The sequence below is a fragment of the Rhinopithecus bieti genome, unplaced genomic scaffold (genome assembly GCF_001698545.2).
Source record: "Rhinopithecus bieti isolate Rb0 unplaced genomic scaffold, ASM169854v2 scaffold_4553, whole genome shotgun sequence".
NCBI lineage: Eukaryota > Metazoa > Chordata > Mammalia > Primates > Cercopithecidae > Rhinopithecus > Rhinopithecus bieti.
In genome coordinates, this window is record NW_016804694.1 from 1,170,099 (window position 1) to 1,191,717 (window position 21,619).

The window sequence follows — 21,619 nt, forward strand, 5'->3', positions numbered from 1 at the left end:
TGCTAAGGCTGCCAAAGCAAAGGACCACTGTCTGGGGGGTTTGAACAACAGAAATTTATTTTCTCACAATTTTGGAAGCTAGAAGGCCAAGATGGTGTCAGGAGGTTTATTTTCTTCTTTGGCCTCTGTCTTTGACTTGTAGATGACCATTTTCTTCTCCCTGTGTCTTTGTATCCGGAATTTATTCCTTCCGGTGGGTTCTTGGTCTCACTGACTTCAAGAATGAAGCTACGGACCCTTGCGATAGTGTTACAGTTCTTAAAGATGGTGTGTCCGGAGTTTTTTCCTTCAGATGTTCAGATGTGTCCGGAGTTTCTTCCTTCCGGTGGGTTCGTGGTCTTGCTGACTTCAGGAGTGAAGCCACAGACCTCCGCAGTGAGTGTCACAGCTCTTTTTTTTTTTTTTTTTTTGAGATGGAGTCTCTCTGTGTCACCCAGGCTGGAGTGCAGTGGCGCAATCTCGGCTCACTGCAAGCTCCGCCTCCCGGGTTCCCGCCATTCTCCCGCCTCAGCCTCCGAGTAGCTGGGACTACAGGCGCCCGCCACCATGCCCGGCTAGATTTTTTTTGTATTTTTAGTAGAGACAGGGTTTCACCATGTTAGCCAGGAGGGTCTCGATCTCCTGACCTCGTGATCCACCCGCCTCAGCCTCCCAAAGTGCTGGGATTACAGGCTTGAGCCACCGCACCCGGCCATCACAGCTCTTAAAGGTGGTGTGTCCGGAGTTGTTTGTTCCTCCCGGTGCGTTCATGGTCTCGCTGACTTCAGGAGTGAAGCCGCAGACCTTGACAGTGAGTGTTAAAGCTCTTAAAGGTAGTGCAGACCTAAAGAGTGAGCAGCAGCAAGATTTATTGTGAGGAGCGAAACAACAAAGCTTCCACAGCGTGGAAGGGGACCTTGAGTGGGTTGCTGCGCTGGCTTGGATGGCCAGCTTTTAGTCGCTTATTTGGCCCCACCCATGTCCTGCTGATTGGTCCATTTTACAGAGTGCTGATTGGTCCGTTTACAAACCTTTAGCTAGACACAGAGCGCTCATTGGTGCGTTTTTACAGACTGCTGATTGGTGCATTTAGAATCCTTTAGCTAGACACAGACCACTGATTGGTGGGTTTACAATCCTTTAGCTAGGCAGAAAAGTTCTCCAATTGCATTTACGATACTTTAGCTGGGCAGAAAAGTTCTCCAAGTCCCCACTCGACCCAGGAAGTCCAGCTGGCTTCACCTCTCATCCTCACATTGTCATCCCTCTGTTTATGTGTTCTAATCTCCCCATTTTGAGGACACCAGACATATTGGATTAGGGCCCACCTTAATGACTTCATTTAACCTTAATTACCTCTTTAAAGGCCCTGTCTCCAAATATAGACACATTCTGAGGACTAGGGGTTAGGGCTTCACATATGAATTTTGAGGGAGACACAGTTCAGCCCTGACAATCTGTTTAAGAAGTTATGTGTTGGGGCTGGTGCAGTGGCTTATGCCTGTAATCCCAACACTTTGGGAGGCGGAGGCAGGTGGATCACCTGAGGTCAGGAGTTCTAGACCAGCCTGGCCAACATGATGAAACCCTGTCTCTACTAAAAATACAAAAATTAGCCGGGCATGGTGCCGCGTGCCTGTAATCCCAACTACTCGGGAGGCTGAAGCAGGACAATCACTTGAACCTGGGAGGCAGAGGTTGCAGTGAGCTAAAATTGTGCCACTGCACTCCAGCCTGGGCGACAGAGCGAGACTCCGTCTCAAAAAAAAGGTTATGTGTTGGGTACTCTGAATGCTCCCTTGCCCTTATCACTATGTCCTATGCCATGAGGCCCAGGCAGCATTCGTTTTCTTGTGACTGGCTTTACCTGTTCCTCAGAACCATGCTTACTTTTGTATATCGTAAGAAGATATTATGCCTCTGCATAAATCATTGTGTTATATTTAAGATTATCCTGTTAGCCTACTGAATAATGTGCTTGAAAATCTATTCCATACATTAACCTAAATTCCTAATTCATCTGTTAAGCACATTTCTTCTTCAATCTAGATGGAAGAATGTCAGACTATTTTATGTGATAATATATTGTTTTCTGATTAAACTTTAAAATTTTCTCTTAAAACTGCTTCAAGCAGTTTAAAATTTATTTTATTTTATTTTACTGTTTAAGAGATAGAAGTCTTGCTATGTTGCCCAGTCTGAAGTATGGTAGCTATTCACAGTCTTGATCCCACTACTGATCAGCACAGGAGTTTTGACTTGCTCTGTTTCCAGCCTGGGTCAATTCTTCCCTCCTTAAGCATCCTAGTGGACCCCTACTCCTGGGAGGTTACCATTGATGCTACATTTGGTGCGGACACCTGATTGATACACTACACTACAGCCCACAACTTCTGGGCTCAAGTGATCCTCCCACCTCAGCCTCCTAAGTAGCTGGGACTACAAGTGTGCCACTGAACCTAGCTACAAGCAGTTTTAAGAAACTGTTCCAATGATTCCAACATTTTCTTGAGAAGGTATCTGTTTTAGAGATACTTTTCATTTTCCTTATTTTAAAGGTAATAATACATTCATTTTAGAGAGTTTAGAATATTCAGTAAGACAATAACTTTTAAAAGAAAAGTCACGTGATTCTACAGTTAAGGGAGAATAATCTTTTCCATCTTTTTTTCTGTGGATACATTTATTGTTTCAATCTGCCTTTTAAAATCTAATACATCCATACTATTTCATGCTATTTCAGTTATTTTCTCTTTTGAAATAAGGTCTTGCTCTGTCACCCAGGCTGAAGTGTAGTGGCAAGATTTCAGCTCACTGCAACTTTGACCTCTGGGCTTAAGCAGTCCTCCCACCTCAGCCTTGCACAAGTAGTTGGGACTACAGGTATGTGCCACCACACCCAGCTAATTTTTTTACTTTTGTAGAAACGAGGTCTCCCTGTGTTGTCCAGGTTTGTCTTGAATTCCTGGGCTCAAGCGATCATCCTGCCTTGTCCTCCCAAAATGTTAGGATTACAGGCATAAGCTGCTGCGCCTGGCCCTATTTTAGTTATTTTCAAACAGATTTCTATTTATTTATTTATTTAGAGACAGAGTCTCACTCTGTCACCCAGGCAGTGCGGTAGCGCAATCTCAGCTCACTGCAACCTCCTCCTCCTGGGTTCAAGTGCTTTTCATGCCTCAGCCTCCTGAATAGCTGGAATTACAGGTACGTGCCACCATGCCCAGCTAATTTTGTGTTTTAGTAGAGACGGGGTTTTGCCATGTTGGCCAGGCTGGTCTCAAACTCCTGACCTCAAGTCATCTGCTCACCTTGGCCTCCCAAAATGCTGGGATTACAAGTGTGAGTCAGCGTGCCTGGCCTATTTTTTTCATTGGTGAATCATATGAATTGAATTTTGAATGTTAAGCCAATCTTTGCCATAATGTATAACCCTTTTTTATGTGGCTGGATTTGGTTTTCTCATAATTTGTTTAGGATTTTTGTGATTATGTTCATGAGAAAGTTTGATATAATTTCTTCCTTAAAAGTGTGGGAAAATTTGCTAGTCAAGCCATTTGATTCTGGAAAAGTTTTAATTATCAATTAAATTTCTTTACTAGATATAGGACTTTGCAGATTTTCTAATTTTTCTAAGTCAGTTTCAATAAATTATGGAATATTCATTTCATCTGCAAATTCTAATTTACTGGCATAAGTTGTACAGAATAACTGCTCATCTTTTTAATCTCATGGGATCTGTAATGATAGTCTTTTTTCATCTGTGATCCTTGTAATGTGGATCTTTATTTTCTTTCTTTTTTTTTTTTTGAGATGGAGTCTCGCTCTGTCGCCCAGGCTGGAGTGCAGTGGCGTGATCGTGACTTACTGCAACCTCCACCTCCCGGGTTCAAGCAATTCTCCTGCCTCAGTCTCCTGAGTAGCTGGGACTACGGGCACACACCATCACACCCGGCTAATTTTTGTGATTTTAGTAGATACGGGGTTTCACCATATTGGTCAGGCTGGTCTCGAACTCTTGATTTCAGGTGATACACCCAGCTGGGCCTCCCAAAGTGCTAGGATTACAGGCGTGAGCCACTGTGCCCAGCTTTTTTTTTTTTTCTTATTTGAGTCGGAGTCTTGCTCTGTCCCCCAGGCTGGAGTGCAGTGACACGATCTTGGCTCACTGCAACCTCCATCTCTGGGTTCAAGCAATTCTCCTGCCTCAGTCTCCCAAGTACCTGGGACTACAGGCACCCACCTGCCTGTAGTCATGCCTGGCTAATTTTTGTATTTCTGTAGAGACAGGGTTTCACCATGTTGTTGGCCAGGCTGGTCTTGAACTCCTGACCTCAGGTGATCCGCCCGCCTTGGCGTCCCAAAGTGCTAGGATTATAGGCATGAGCCACCTCGTCCAGGCTACTTTATGGTGTTTTGTTTTTTTTTAGATGGAGTTTCACTCTTGTTGCCCAGGCTGGAGTGCAGTGTGCCATCTTGGCTCACTGCAGCCTCTGCCTCCCAGGTTCAAGTGATTCTCCTGCCTCAGCCTCCCGAGTAGCTGGGATTGCAGGCATGTACCACCACGCCTGGCTAATTTTGTATTTTTAGTAGAGACGGAGTTTCTCCACATTGGTCAGGCTGGTCTCGAACTCCCAACCTTGGGTGATCCGTCCACCTTGGCCTCCCAAAGTGCTGGGATTACTGGCATGAGCCCCTGTGCCCAGCCTACCTTATGGCTTTTTACCAGAAAAGTTTGCCACCCCATTCTACAGTGTTACTTTTAGGCTCCCAGTGGAAAACTTGGGGTATTTCACAGGATCCTTCCTCCTCTGCAGACCCATTCCAGTTTTTGTCTCTCCAGCACCTTGATGCTGACAAAACCTCTGTTTAACTTCTCAACTTTTGGGCCGGGCATGGTGGCTCACACCTGTAATCCTAGCACTTTGGGAGGCCGAGGTGGGCAGATCACCTGAGGTCAGGAGTTCGAGACCAGCCTGGCCAACATAGTGAAACCCTGTCACTACTAAAAATACAAAAATTAGCCGGGTGTGGTGGCACATGTCTGTAGTCTTGGCCACTCAGGAGGCTGAGGCAGGAGAATCGCTTGAACCTGAGCGGCGGAGGTTGCAGTGAGCCAAGATCATGCACTCCAGCCTGGGTGACAAAGCGAGACTCCATCTAAAAAAATAAACAAACAAAAACAAACAAAAAACTTCTCAACTTTTTAGCAGCTGCTTTCTACTTAGCTTTATAGCCTTTTGGCAGCTGCTTCCAAATTGGCAAATATCTGGAGGAGAAAAGTGGTACAGAGTGTTGGGCTTACCTTAATTTATTTGCTTTCTCTATTAGCGTTCCACCAAATCAGTAGAACCAGTAGTGTGTGTGTATGTGTGTGTTCACACACATACATATGTATTAGGATATTTATTGCAAGGAATTGGTTCATACAGTGTTGGGGACTAGCTAGGCAAGTCTGAAACCTGTAAGGCAGGTTGCAGCCAGGAGGGGCAGGTTGGAACTGTCGGATAGGAGCAGAAGCTACAGTCTGCAGGCAGAATTTCTTTTTCCTCAGAGAAGTTTCTGTTCTGCCCTTAAAGCAACTGATTGGGTCAGGCCCACCCAGATTATCTAGGATAATCTTCCTTACTTAAAGTAAGTAACTATAGACTTTCATTGTATCTACCAAATACCTTGACAGCAACACTTGTATTAGTGTTTGAATAATGGGACTGTAGCCTAGCCAAGTTGATACATAAAATTGATCATCACATCCTCTCTGTAGGAATTGACTTCTTGAGTCTGAGCCACTTTACTAGTTGTCTGATGCCTTCAAACAGATGTTTTTTTTTTTTTTCTGTTTCACTCAGCTTTAATGAGCGCTCTCCAGTAGGAGGTTTATTCTAATAGAAACTTGCCCATTGGTAGCAGCAGAAATCCCAGTGTTCTAGAAAATATTCTGAGGCCAGATGCAGTAGCTCACGCCTGTAATCCCAGCACTTTGGAAGGCCAAGGCAGGAGGATTGCTTGAGACTAGCCTGGGCAACAAAGCAAGAACCCATCGCTAAAAAATTAACTTTTTTTTTTGAGATGGAGTCTCGCTCTGTCCCTCAGGCTGGAGTGCAGTGGCACAATCTTGGCTCACTGCAACCTCTGCTGCCTGGGTTCAAGCGATTCTCCTGCCTCGGACTCCCAAGTAGCTGGGATTACAGGCGCCCGCCACCACACCCAGCTAATTTTTGTATTTTTAGTAGAGACAGGGTTTCACCTTGTTGGCCAGGCTGGTCTCGAACTCCTGACCTTAGGTGATCCACCCACCTTGGCCTCCCAGAGTGTTGGGATTACAGCCTTGAGCCACCACGCCCAGCCATTTTTTTTTTTTTTTTAAGAGACGGGGTCTTGCTCTGTCACCCACAGTGGCATATAGTGGTGCTATCACAGCTCACTGCAGTTTTGACCTCCTGAGCTCAAATGACCTTCCTGCCGCAGCCTCCTGAGTAGCTGGGACTATAAGTGTGCACAACCATGCCTGGAAAAAAGATGGTAAAGAGCCTGTGGAGCCTGTAGCCCACTCCTGAGTAGCTGGGACTACAGGTGTGCACAACCATATCTGGAAAAAAGAGATGGTAAAGAGATGGGAGTCTTGGTGTGTTGTCCAGGCTAGTCTCATGTAATCCTCCCATGTTGGCCTCTCGAGAAGCTGGGACTGCAGTCATATGCCACCATGCCTAGCTAATTTTTTTTCTTTCTTTTTGTTGAGACGGGGTTTTGCCATGTGGCCCAGCCTGGTCTGGAACTCCTGGTCTCAAGCGATCCACCTGCTCAAAGTTCTCGGATTACAGGTGTGAGCCACCATGCCCGGCCTAATTTTTTATGTTTTGGAGAGATGGGAATCTCACTGTGTTGCCAAGGCTGGTCTCAAATTCCTGGGCTCAAGCAGTCCTCCCACTTTGGCCTCCTAAAGTACAGGGATTGCATGTGTGAGCCATTGTGGGCTGTATTCTTGAATTAATGAAGATACTATATAGTCCTTTAAATCACTCATCTGATTCTTTTCAGAGATTCCCATATTACTTTCCTCAGTCATATTGTGGAATTGAGAATTGGAATGGTTTCTTGTAATTTTACTAATGCTGAGCATTAAAGAAGGCCTTGCTACTTTTAAATCTGTATCCTAATCAAATATTGAGGCCGGGTAAGGGGCCTCACGCCTATAATTCCAATGCTTTGGGAGGCCCAGGTGGGATGATTGCTTGAGTCCACAAGTTACAGACCAGTTTAGGCAACATAGTGAGACTCCCATCTCTACTTAAAATAGAATTTAAAAAATTAGCTGGGCAGGGTTGTGCATACCTGTAATCCCAGCTACTTGGGAGGCTGAGGCAGGAGGATTGCTTGAGCCCAGGAGTTGGAGGCTACAGTGAGCCATGATCTGCCACTGCAAAAATGTCAAGAAGTCTGGAAATAGTGTTAAATGCAAAACTGTGGCAAGAATTGTAGATTTAATATGCTGATCAAAGAAGGGAATTTATGGTACTTGTCTTTAATATTTAAAGGGTTGGAAGTGATGGAAGGATATGTTTTTCCAGGGGATAGGATTAAACTAATGCATGGAAGTCACGGTGGGTGTAATAGACTATTTTGGATATTTTAGGTAGACTGGGATGAACTAGTAGAGGTGTTTTGTAGTCTTGGGTGGAAGGTTTGGGATCCCAGATTTTGAGGTTCATGATTGGTAAAATTGTGGCGGGTGGGTGATTGGGAGACCATCATAAGGTTGCTGGCATTTTATTTTGTCATGTAAGGACATTAAAAAATCTAGCCTTGTATTTCGAGACAGGGTCTTGCTCTGTTGCCCAGGCTGGAATGCAGTGGCATGATCATGACTGACTACAGTCTCAGCCTTCTGGGCTCAAGGCGTCCTCCCATCTCAACCTCCCGAGTAGCTGGGACCACAGGCATGAGCCACCATGCCCAGCTAATTTTTTTAATTTTTATTTTTGTAGAGAAAGGTCTAGGCTGGGCGCGGTGGCTCATGCCTGTAATCCCAGCACTTTGGGAGGCCGAGGTGGGCGGATCACCTGAGGTCGAGAGTTCGAGACCAGCCTGACTAACATGGAGAAACCCCGTCTCTACTAAAAATAAAAAAAAAATTAGCTGGGCGTGGGGGTGCATGTCTGTAATCCTAGCTATTCAGGAGGCTAAGGCAGGAGAACTGCTTGAACCTGGGAGGCAGAGGTTGCAGTGAGCTGAGATGGTGCCACTGCACCCCACCCTGGGCAACAAGAGCAAAACTCCATCTCAAAAACAAAAAGAAAGAAAGGTCTTGCTATGTTGCCCAGGCTGGTCTCGAACTCCTGGGCTCAAGCGATCCTCCTGCCTTGGCCTCCCAAAGCCCTGGGATTACAGGCGTGAGCCACGGTATCTGGACTATTACATTTTAAAGAAGGCATTTTGGCCAAGTGAGGTGGTCATGCCTGTAATCCCAACACTTGGGGAGACCAAGGCGGCAGGATGGCTTGATCCCAGGAGCTTGAGACTGGCCTGGGCAACATAGTGACACCCTGCCTCTACAGAATTTAAAAAGGGGAAAAAAAATCAGCCAGGCGTGGTGGCACGTACCTGTGGTTCCAGCTACTTGAGAGGCTGAAGTGGGAGGATTGCTTGAGCCTGGGAGTCCAAGTCTTTTTTCTTTTTTTATACTGACCACTATACTAATGAGGGAAAAAAATACATTTTTAATATTAAAAAAGAAGTGAAGATGGCCGGGCGCCATGGCCCACACCTGTAATCCCAGCACTTTGGGAGGCTGAGGTGGGTAGATCACTTAATCAAGGTCAGGAGTTCAAGACCTGCCTGGCCAATGTAGTGAAACCCCATCTGTACTAAAAATACAAAAATTAGCCAGGCCTGGTGGCATCTGCTCGTAATCCCAGCTACTCGGGAGGCTGAGGCAGGAGAATCACTTGAACCCGGAGGCAGGTGTAGTGAGCTGAGATCATGCCACTGCACTCCGGCCTGGGCGATGGAGTGAGACTGTCTCAAAAAAAAGAAAAAGAAGATATCATTTAGGTACAAAGGGATAGCCCTTCCCAAGGAAGCCTTACACTAACATATACCATAATTAATTTTCACTTCGTGTTTTAACATTTTAAAATCAGGATGCATCTGAAAATTATATATATATATATTTAATATAATAGTGCTTCTTTTCCTAAAAGTTATTAGATTGATGATGTCTTAGTGTCAAGTGTCTTAGGACTCAGAAAATGGTGTGTGGGTTACATTATCTACATTGGCCTGATTTTTGACAGGACTGCATGAAAGCTTTTGACAGCAATTGGTGCTGGTCCTTGAACTAGATGACCTTTACACTGTCTTCTGACAGTGATTTGTGGATTGTCTATAAACATGAATTTTCTACATGTTAGCTCTGTTACTGCACTACTGATTTATGGATCTGTCCTCTAAAGCCTTCAGCTCTTTTCTTGCCATATAAATGCTTAGCTCTTTTCTATAAAATAATGTACTGTATTGGCTAATATACTTTCAATTTTTTAATTGCACTGCTTTAAAAAATGTTATTACTAATAGTATATCCCTTGGATTTCCTAGAAGTTTGTCTTTAAATTATTCTTTACAGCCTATGTAGTTGTTCCTTTAGAGAGTTTTAGGTAATAGCCAAGTAGAGGAGTATCCTGGACATTGAAGACGTTACCCTGGAAATTCTATTGTATGTTGACCAGCTTTTTCGTAGGAGTTGTGAGCTTTCTTTGACCTCTTATGTGCCTCGGATTGTTCTCCTTAAGGTTTCATTAGAATGACCTTAACTAGGCCGGGCGCGGTGGCTCAAGCCTGTAATCCCAGCACTTTGGGAGGCCGAGACGGGCGGATCACGAGGTCAGGAGATCGAGACCATCCTGGCTAACATGGTGAAACCCCGTCTCTACTAAAAAATACAAAAAATTAGCTAGCCGGGCGAGGTGACGGGCGCCTGTAGTCCCAGCTACTCGGGAGGCTGAGGCAGGAGAATGGCGTAAACTGGGAGGCGGAGCTTGCAGTGAGCTGAGATCTGGCCACTGCACTCCAGCCTGGGCGACAGAGCGAGACTCCGTCTCAAAAAAAAAAAAAAAAAAAAGCATGACCTTAACTAGTTAAGTTCAATCAAAAGAGGAAGCACCCCACATGGAAATTGTAGAATTCCATCTAACCAGTATTTAGGTAATAAAGTTGAAAGAAGTTACAGCAGAATTAGATACCTTTTTTTTTCTTTTTCCTGAGACGGAGCCTGTAGCCCAGGCTGGAGTACAGTGGCGTGATCTCAGCTCAGTGCAACCTCCACCTCACAGGTTCCAGCAATTTTCCTGCCTCGGCCTCCTGGGTAGCTAAAACTACAGGTGCCCACCACCACACCCAGCTAATTTTTTTGTATTTTTAATAATGACAGGGTTTCACCATGTTGGCCAGGCTGGTCTCGAACTGCCATGCTGGTTAGGCTGGTTTCGAACTGCTCACCTCAAGTAATCCACCTACCTCAGCCTCCCAAAGTGTTGGGATTACAGGCGTGAGCCACCAAACCCGGCCTCACAAATAGATCTTAATTTGAACTCAGATTGTAAAATCAACCCCCATCTGGCGGTATTTGATTTAGAGGCTCTGTTGTAGCAATTATTTAAAGAGGAAAGGTGCTAGATGTGCCCATTGTCAGCACAGAAAGATTATATGTCCTAGCCCCAGGTCTTCAGCTTGAAATCATATTTCCAGTCCTGTAAAACTTACATAGAAATGTTGAAGTGAATTATACCTGTAAGAAGCAGTGGCACTGCATGGTGGTAAACAGCATAGACTGTGAAGCCAGAAGTCTGGCTCCACTGCTTGTTAGCTTTGTGACTGTGGGAGCTCTCCTTAACCTCCTTCTTCCCTCAGTTTTCTTATGTGTAAAATGAGGGTAACAATGGCATCTACCTCGTAAAGTTTTTTGAGTATTAAATAATATTTATAAAGTACTTAAATAATATATAGTGCATGATATGTGTTAAATCAATAAAGTTTAAGTCCATCTGGACTTAGGATGTGATGTCTGCAGTAATTTGACATATGAAAGAATCCAGCAGATTAATTTGTGATTCTCATTTAAGATATGTTCTTGAGTAATTGGGTTTAGATTTGATTATTAGTTTAAGAATGCCAGAAAACTTTGCTAAGTTTGAAAAGTGTTGTAATATTTAGGACCTTTTTATGTACACTATATTTATAAGTTTAATTTTTTAAACATCTACCAGAGCTTTTTGAGTACTTACAGATTTGCTTGGTAGGCATTTGAAGTGCTAACATAGGAAAAGAGCATATATTAAGCTAAATGTACTGAAGATGTTTGATGGGAATGCCAAATTTAGGGGATTCATGTTTTATATTTAAACTGGAGGTGGGTACAAGAGTTTTTATTATATGGTTCTTTAAATCTTTTTATATGTAGTACATTAATTTTTTTTTTTTTTGAGACGGAGTCTCACTCTGTTGCCCAGGCTGGAGCGCAGTGGCCGGATCTCAGCTCACTGCAAGCTTCGCCTCCTGGGTTCACACCATTCTCCTGCCTCAGCCTCCCGAGTAGCTGGGACTACAGGTGCCCGCCACCTCACCCGGCTAGTTTTTTGTATTTTTTTAGTAGAGACAGGGTTTCACCATGTTAGCCAGGATGGTCTCGATCTCCTGACCTCGTGATCCACCTGTCTGGGCCTCCCAAAGTGCTGGGATTACAGGCTTGAGCCACCGCGTCCGGCCTAATATTTTTAAATTAGGTAATTAGGCTGATACGTTATAAAAAATATTTAAGGGTCTTTAGACTGTTAATATACTGAACTTAAGGTCTTAATGTAAATCCAAGTAACTCATATGGTCTTTTATGTGCACAAAAGCTGTCTTTTTTTTTTTTTTTTTTTTTTTTTGAGGCGGAGTCTCGCTCTGTCGCCTGGTCTGGAGTGCAGTGGCCAGATCTCAGCTCTCTGCAAGCTCCGCCTCCCGGGTTTACGCCATTCTCCTGCCTCAGCCTCCCGAGTAGCTGGGACTACAGGCGCCCGCCACCTCGCCCGGCTAGTTTTTGTATTTTTAGTAGAGACGGGGTTTCACCGTGTTAGCCAGGATGGTCTCGATCTCCTGACCTCGTGATCCGCCCGTCTCGGCCTCCCAAAGTGCTGGGATTACAGGCTTGAGCCACCGCGCCCGGCCCAAAAGCTGTCTTTCAACGTAAGTTATATTGACAAAAAAGTTCTGAGGGTAGTAAGTTAGTGTCAAATAGAGGAGACAGGAAAATTTATCCAAGAAATTCTAATCTTGTCACTCTGTCATTGTACTTTTATCTGTCATCTTGTTAGCCTGGCCTGTGATTTGTAGAGAAGAAGGAAGGAAAAGGGAAGTGGAGTCAGAGGAGTACCAGCTTTCCTGTGGAACTGTAATGCCTTCTTCTCTCCTACTTCTCTTGTTACGATTTTTTTCCAAGGTAGAAATGAGGAACAGAAATGGTCCTGTCCACAGATATCCTTTGAATTTTCTGCCTTGCCAAGCTTGTGTAGTTTTTTGCCTTAAATTCTATTTTGTAGGCTATTAATATAGCTTCACCAACTCTCTTTTGGGTATTTGCCCCTTTTCCATCCTTCGCCATTTTTCTGTTGTGTTAGTTTCATGTATTTTCATAACCCCTGTGGAGTATTATGATAACTCTTCGTAGTCTGTTACAGATAGTTTTTCAAGTCTGTTGTCTTTGTTTACAGGATCCTTTGCCATACAAAAGTTTTTAAATGTTTTGTGGTCAGATTTGTCTTTCTCATTTAGCTTTTGGGTTTTGGGTCTTGATTAAAAAGGCTTCCCAACCCCTAGATTGTAATCTCCTTGAACATTCTTGGAAAAGAATATTGTTGTGATTCAACTTTTCGTCCATGAAATGAAAAGATTATACTGGAACAGCAGTTCCCAGACATCGCCAGTCAGTGGGAGATCACTTGAGGAGTGTGTTACAAATTCAGATTCTCCAGACCCAACTAAAGACGTATTGAATAAGAATCTCTGGGGAATGGGGCCCAAGAAGATATTTTAACAAGTTCCTCTCAGTGATTCTGATTATCAGCTGGATTTGAGAACCACTGGACAATATGATCACTGAGGTCTCTTCTGATTCTAAAATACCACTTCTGTGTTATGTAACTCATTATCTCAACAACTAGATTATAAGCTCTTTGAAGGTGAGCAAGACTGTGTCTTAGGTAATACCCTTTTCTTTGCCATCAGCCCAATAAGATCCTTACTACCTCACTCCGAGACAATTTTAGTAACCTCCTCTTATAGCCCCCTCCAGTCTGTTTGTGGTCTTACTTATCTTAAAGCAACATTTTGAACGTGACACCTTCCTGCAGAAGCTTTGGCTACAAGACAAAATCCTATTTTACCTTATAATCTAAGTGCCTCTGTAAACTGGCCCCAACTTTTCGTCTTTAGCTTTACCCAAGGTAGTGTGTACAACTATCTAAGCTGTGCTCTGTACAGCTCCTTAGATGACGATGTGCATGGCCTTCCCTGGAATTGTATGATATGGTAGTAACCTTGCTTTTTTCCACCCTTTTGCATTAATCCTTCACTCTAGCCTGATTGGTTTACTTTCTCTTTCATATACTAATAAAGCCTTGTTTATTCTTATTTACCTGCCAGTTATTTGTCATTCATCTTGCCTGGAATGCCCTTTTTCCCTTTTCTGTATCTAATCTCTGCATATTAATAGCTACACAGTGGAGTATTATGCAGACGTAATAAAGAATGAGGAAGATCTGTATGAACTCCCATGGAGTGATCTCTAGGATATACTGTTAAGTAATATAACAAGGTACAAAAAAGCGTATTTTATTTGGTAGAATATGGTATTCTATCTTTTGTATAATAGGAAAAAGGAGTTAAGAATATATGTATATGTACACATATATTTGCTTATATCTGCAAAGAGAAACATACAAAACATACAAAACATGCAAGATAAACTAACAAAACCAGTGCTGTGGTTTGAATGTATATGTCCCTCCAAAATTGTTATGTTGGAACTTAAACCCCCAAGGTGATACCGTTGAGGGGTGAGACCTTTAGGAGGTGATTGGACCTTATAAAAGGGGATTGAAGGAACCTAGCTAGCCCTTTTCCTTCCATCATGTGAGGATGTCTAGACACCATCATCTTTGAGGAACAGGACCTCACCAGACACCGATTTGCCAGCATCTTAATCTTGCTTGGATTTCTTAGCCTCCAGAACTGTGAGAAAAGAAATTTCTGTTCTTTATAAATTGCCCAGTCTCAGGCACTTTGCTTATAGCAGCACAAATGGACTAAGACAACTGGTTATCTGCAGGGAATAAACAGGAGCAGATTGAGAGGGAAAGGGGGAAGGGCAGAGACTTCTCTGAACATTCCTTTTTTATGGGTCTTCAACTTCTGAACCATGTAAATGTTTTACATATTCAGGAAATACATTTTAAAAATAATGGAAAAATGCAATAACTGAATATAAAGGGAAACAAATGAACCTACCTTACAGAACATACAGAGAAAAAATATACAGTAACTTTTGAATATAGCATGCTGACTGTACATCCTTAGTGGGATATACTTTAAGGATAAAAAGAACTGCCCCCCCGATCAAAACACCTAAACTTACTAGGTTTATTGTTAGTAGTAATTTGACATTGTAATTCTGAGACTAGTCTATGAATCAAGAATTTCAGTGTGAGGGAAAAGATACACTAATATAAAATGAGTTAGGAAAAACCAGTATTAAATTTGAACGGAAAATATCAGTATAAACTCGATTGATGAATGAATAAGAGAGACTAGGTCTTGCTCTGTCACCCGGGGTTGGAGTGCAATGGCATGATAATGGGTTACTACAGCCTTGACCTCCCAGGCTCAAGTGATCCTCCTGCCACAGCCTCCTGAGCAGCTGAGACAAGTCTACATCATCACACACCCAGCTAATTTCTTATCTTTTGTAGAGAGACAGTACTTTTGGAATATGGTAGCCTCTTACTGTGAGTTAATAATAGTACTAGAAGGAGGTCTTGCAGACATTTTAGATTTCCCCATCCCCTCTGTTTCCCCTCCCCAACCTTCATCCCATTTTAACCTATTCCCAGAAATTCTGGGTGTCACCAGACAGCATTATGTGTAGCAAAACAGAAAACCTGCTTAATAGAAAACATTAGCAGAGTTCTCATTAGCATGCATAAAGAAAAGCACAATGAAACTAGACCAAGTGGTTTTCACATAAGAACAGACTGGAAGGGCTAGGATTTTTCAGTTTGGAATAAAGGTTTGGCAAAGATATAATTACTTCTTAAGTTTGATTATGGGGTATGGGTTAAGGGCAAATTAGCTTATTTACCAAATTCTGTGGCATCCTACTTCATCTTCACCTTCCACTTCCTACACAGAGTGGAGATATGGTCCTAAGTATAAATAAGGGTACTGCCTTTTAAAAGATCATGCCTTTGCACTATTAACTTATGAAACGGTGGCTCACGCCTGTAATCCCAGCACTTCGGGAAGCCGAGGCGGATGGATCACGAGGTCAGGAGATCGAGACCATCCTGGCCAACATGATGAAGCCCCATATCTACTAAAAATACAACAAGTAGCCAGGTGTAGTGGTGCGCACCTGTAATCCCAGCTACTTGGGAGGCTGAGGCAGGAGAATCACTTGAACCGGGGAGACGGAAGTTGCAGTGAGCTGAGATCGTACCACTGCACTCCAGCCTGGGCAAGAAGGGCGAGATTCCATCTCAAAAACAAAAACAAAAAAACAGTATTGAAAGCATTATGCTTTTGAGATACATCAATATTATTGCCCCCACCCCATTCCAACTATTTTTTTTTTTTTTTAATCTGAGTAGTTCAATGGTAGGATATTGAATTTAAGGGAATAGTGATCTAGGTAAATATCTTGTTTTCTTCAGAAATAATTGACTAGGAGAAACTGCAAATAAGAAAACATATAAATTTATTATCTACAGGTTATTGTGGATTCATACTCAAGATGACTGTTCTAGAGAGAAACCAGTGCATTCTTTTTTAGGTGCAAGGAATATGTGGAGATAATTTCACTATCAAAGACTGTATATAAATTTTCCAAGATGGATAGATGATGGTGCTAAAACTGTTTTGCTGTTCCAGGTCAGTAAAATCAAGATTCAACAAACCATGGGCCTTCATGAGAAGCCTGTGAAATAAATAATAAAATATATACTCTTAAAATATATAGCTCTTTAGAGTATGTAAAATGCTTTTACAGAATGTATGGAAGTGAAGCATAAACTGGCTTGCTGGATGTTAAGTTTTCTTTGCTTCACAGCTGTATATTCTGGGTTCCATTATTAATATATTTTTTAACTCTTGCTGCTTTTCCAAAGCAGTCTCTTCAGTTACTGTTAAGCTATAACAGAGGGTGGTGAACCTTTGATTCTTGCACATTGCTGTGACCTTCAGAGTTCTGTTGATCAAAAAATAGTTTGGCAGCAATAGAGAATTATATTGTTGGTGAAGTGCTTTGTTTGTTTGTTTCTTTTTTTTTGAGGCGGAGTCTCTCTCTCTCACCCAGGCTGGGGTGGTCTCGGCTCACTGTAATCTCCGCCTCCCGGGTTCAAGCGATTCTCCTGCCTCAGCCTCCTGAGTAGCTGTGACTACGGGTGCGTACCACCACACCCAGCTAATTTTTGTATTTTTAGTAGATACAGGGTTTCACCATGTTGGCCAGGATGGTCTCAATCTCCTGACCTCGTGATCCGCCTGCCTTGGCCTCCCAAAGTGCTGGGATGACAGGGGTGAGCCACTGTGCCTGGCTGTGTTTTGCTTCTTTTCTTCTTTCTCTTTTTTTTTTTTTTTTTTTTTTAAACAGAGTCTTACTCTGCTGCTCAGGCTGGAGTGCAGTGGTAAAATCACAGCTCACTACAGCCTCGACCTCCTGGGCTTAATCATCCTCCTGCCTCAGCCTCCCAAGTAGCTGGGACTACAGGCATGCGCCACCACGTCTGGCTAATTTTAAAATTTTTTTTAGAGATGAGGTCTTACTGTATTACCCAGGCTGGTCTTGAACTCTCAGGCTCAAGAGATCCTCCTGCCTTGGCCTCCCAAAGTTCTGAGATTACAGATGTGAGCCACTGCGCCTTGCCTTTTTTTCTTTCTTTTTTTCCCCCCCTTCAATCCGTTCTGAGGACCAAGATTCATTTGTGGAATGGCTACAGAAGTGAACCAGGGTAGGCCATGAAAATATCCTTCAAAGTTGAATGAAGCATCCATGCTGGAAAGGGAATAGAACCTTACTATTATATTTAAACTGCCTGTTCTGGTTTGTTGAAGAACTTGGTGTCAGTTTGCTTCTTAGGTTCCACAGGTCAAGAGAGTTTTGTTCCATCCATTCTGGGATTTTAGAGGAAATAGAGTTTATAGGGGACTTTGGGAAATGCTGGGTTAGGTGCTATCTGAAAGTATGTGCCATTAAACATTAATCCTGGGTTGGGCGTGGTCTCTCACACCTGTAATCCCAGCACTTTAGGAGGCTGAGGCAGGTGGATCACCTGAGGTCAGGAGTTTGAGACCAGCCGGGCCAACATGGTGAAACCTCGTGTCTACTAAAAATACAAAAATTAGCAGGGTATGGTGGTGGGTGACTGTAATCCCATCTACTCGGGAGGCTGAGACGGGAGCATGGTGTGAACCTGGGAGGTAGAGGTTGCAGTGAGCCGAGATCACACCATTGCACTCTGGCCTGTGCAACGAGTGAGAGACTCTGTCTCTGAAAAAAATAAAAAAGAAGAAATCCTGAAGGATTTCTTCCTTTTCTTTTTTTTTTTTTTTTTTTCACACGGAGTTTTGCACTTTCACCCAAGGCTGGGGTCATTGCAAGCCTCCAACCTCCCAAGGTTCACGCATTTCCTGCCTCAGCCGTCCTGAGTAGCTGGACTTACAGGTGCTCCCCCACCAGCCCGGTAATTTTTTGTATTTTTGGAAATTTTTTTTTTTTTTTTTTTTTGAGACGGAGTCTCACTCTGTCGCGCCGGGCTTGGAGTGCAGTGGCGGGATCTTCAGCTCACCGCAAGCTCCGCCTCCCGAGTTCACGCCATTCTCCTGCTCAGCCTCCCGAGTTAGCTGGGACTACAGGCGTCGCCCTGCCACCTTGACCGACTAGTTTCTTTTTGTATTTTTTTAGTAGACGACGCGGATTTCACAGTGTTTAGCCAGGATGGTCCTCCGATCCCTCCTGACCTCGTCGATCCGCCGCCGTCTCGGCCATCCAAAGTGGTGGGATTACAGGCTTGAGCCACCGCGCCCGGCACAAATTTCTTGTATTTTTAAATAGATGGGGTTTTCACCGTGTTAGCCAGGATGGTCTCAATTCCTGACCTTCGTGATCCGCCCACCTGGCCTCCCAAGTGCATGGGATTTACAGGGTGTGAGCCACTGCGCCCGGCCCTGAAGGATTTCTTGAAAAAACAAATTCTGAAACCAAATCCATTTGGGAAAACTCTGCAAATTGAATCCTCTCTTGGAGTTCCATAGTACACTCTGATCTTACTTATCAAAGCATTTGTTTGTTATAAACAACTTAAATATTCATAGGGAGGAGAGTAAAATTGTATTAATAGAATATTATACAGCCCTTAAAAACAAATGAACTAGATCGCAATCTTCAATTGTAGATGGTTCTCAAGAACATTTAGAAAAACATTACAGAATGAGAATGATGCATATAGTGTATAATTTGTGTGTTTTTAAGAAACTATATGCTTTCCCCAGTATATCTGTATAATAAATATGCATTTTAATAAAGTCTAAAAGGATTCATACCAAGTAATGATAGTTACTTGGAGAAATGACTGGGATTGGGAATGATGATCAAAAGGTCCTTTTTCGCATTATCTATAAGGTTTGAGTTTTCTTGGGAATATATTTGTGTACTACTTACAATAAAAATTAATTAAATGCAATACCTTTTAAGTGCTGAGAAAGTTACTTTATTTTCCCTCACTGGTGATACCTACCCTGCTAAACTCCAAGTACATCCATTTATTAATTCACCATATACAAATTAAACTGATTTTGGAGCCCTGGTTTTATAAACTAGGACATTTTTTATTCCATGATAACAAAATGATTTTCTTACATTATGAGATTAAATTAAGTGGTTTATACAGTCTAGTCCATGCAAGTTCTCAAGAGGCAGGCTTAGTCAAGCTTATTGTGTATCGGTTCAAGAGATCTTTTCGAGTGCAACAAAGAGAAGTTTGAACTTGGTTCTTGAGCAGCTAGAGGAGCTGTAAGTAGATTGGAACATTATGGTTCAAAACCAGTTAAGATTAAAGAAGCAGACCGTCTTTGGTAATGTTCTTTCCAATTCCATGGACCTCGTTCTTTATCTTACTCTCTAGACTTGATTTTGACATCTGAGCCAAACTTGAAGGCATTGGTGGTTCTGTTTGACTTTACCAGTCGCCAAGCATCAACTTTAAATGGCTGCATTTTTGTAATATAAATACTTTTTTTTAAGAAAGGATAATTGTGAAAAAAGCTGTAGTCACATTGAAGGTTTTCTATCAATACATTCACTTTATTCCTTCAATTTGCTTTATAAGAGCCATTGTCTGAGAAAGATTTCATCAACTGAAAGTATCTCTTCTTTAGCATGATTTATTTTCAGGCGTATTCCTCTATCCATCTTATCAAAGTGGTCATTTTTACATTTCATCTAAGTGAAAACTTGGACCAGGGCATAAACTGATCAATTTTATGCTAAAAATATTTTAATATACATTATGAAGGGATTAAAAATTTAATTTACATTACAGATATTATGTTTATTTTTTATAGATGTTTATTGGCACCTACCACATGCTTGGTATGCCAGGAAATTCAGAGTATTAAAATGCATTACTGCCCTTAGTGAGCTTCCTGTTTCCTAAAATATTGTTACGCATGTTATCCATATGCATACAAATTACTGATGATTGAAGATGATTCTTCCACCAGAATGCCAGTGGAAACTTGTACAGTATAAACTGTGAAAGTGCTAAGTAGAGTGAACTTCAGGAATATTTTGAGTAGTTTAGCCACCATCGAGGATGGAGGGGTTGCAGGGCATGATTAACCAGCAGAAAGTTATGAAGACCCCTCTGTGGCTGCTGTGGCGTCTCCATCCTGCCTGATCATTGGGGGTCTTGCACATGGCAGTTACATAGTGTGTGTTGGTCATGGGGACTTGGCACTGCTTTCGAGAGAGATGAATGACATGATTAGCTTTGTAGTCAGTGTGATTCTGAGGTGGGGTTTCGGGATTGAGCATAAGGTATACAAAGTGAAAGAGAAAAGGGAGATAAAAAAGGAGAACTTGAGCACTACAATCAGAATTAGCTTTTTTCTTCAGCTCAGATGATTCTCATACTGGCTTTAAGGTTGTGTTGTTTTTTAATATCCTGGTGCTTAATTGTTGCAAAAGCATATTGTCAATTTAGAAAAACATAGGTTTTCTTTAGTTGAAATTTGAACTCCCTGCTACCCTATGTCTCTGTAATATGAATACCACAAAATTATTGTACCACCATTTAATGTAGAATTGATCATGAATGTGGCCGAAGTCAGTGAATTTGATGTCTGTTCATGGATAAAATTATTCCCTGGTAACAAGTTTATCTGCATTCTTAGTGATTTGATAAAGACCATTTAAATCAGCCCAATTCCTATTAATCTAAAAATCACAAAAATGTGTAAGATGCTTGTTTCTCCTGAGAACAGGAATGCTAGCTGTCAGTTTTCTAGTCTGGCTTTCATATCATGGAAGTCCTTAGAAATCTGTTTTTTGAGTTCTAAATCATGCATATTCCTGTGTTCCAGGATTTCTCTCTGATCAAACGGACAGTTCAGGACTCAAAATCTAAGGATGAATGTTCACCGTGGCAGTGACAGTGACAGGTTATTGCGGCAGGAGGCCAGCTGCTTAGTGGATGATACTTCAGCTGCAGCTCAAGAAAAAGAAGCAAATAGCCTGGCTTCATCTGGTCCTCATAATCTTACTTATCCTCTAGGTCCCAGGAATGAAGGTACAGTGATTAGCTCTTGACTTAATTTGGGGGGCTTTCCAATACCAAAGCATCTACTCTACCCAGAAGGCATGAATGTGTTTAATCTAAATAAATTACGCAATTAATTGCTTAGCTTCCATATCACAATTATATAAAGCTGACCTTCACAGAAAATATCCACTTATTTAATCAGTCTAGCACATCTAATGTGGTGATAATGGTATTAAAGCAAACAAACAGCCACAGGTTTGGAGTCAGAAGACATATTCAACTTCTAACTCAGCTGCTTATTAGTTGTAACCATGGATGAGATCCTCAGTCTTTCTGAGCCCTGCTTTTTCTTTTTTCTTTTTTTTGAGATGGAGTCTCACTCTGTCACCCAGGTTGGAGTGCAGTGGCGTGATCTTGGCTCACTGCAGCTCTGCCTCCCAGGCTCAAGTGATCCTCCCACCTCAGCCTCACGAGTAGCTGGGACCACAGGTGTATATCACCACACCCAGTTAATGTTTTATATTTTTGGTAGAGACAGGGTTTCACCATTTTGCCCAGGCTGGCAAGCCTCA

The 21,619-nt window shown here is 42.5% G+C and overlaps 1 protein-coding gene across 1 annotated transcript in view; it reads left to right on the plus strand.

Moving 5' to 3' along the window:
• The window catches only part of KCTD20 (potassium channel tetramerization domain containing 20), a 49,899-nt gene that overhangs the window by 6,031 nt on the left and 22,249 nt on the right, over window positions 1-21,619 (plus strand). Inside the window, 1 exon segment of the mRNA XM_017870100.1 lies at window positions 20,869-21,074. Coding sequence (XP_017725589.1) covers window positions 20,915-21,074 — 160 coding nt within the window. The 5' untranslated portion in view covers window positions 20,869-20,914.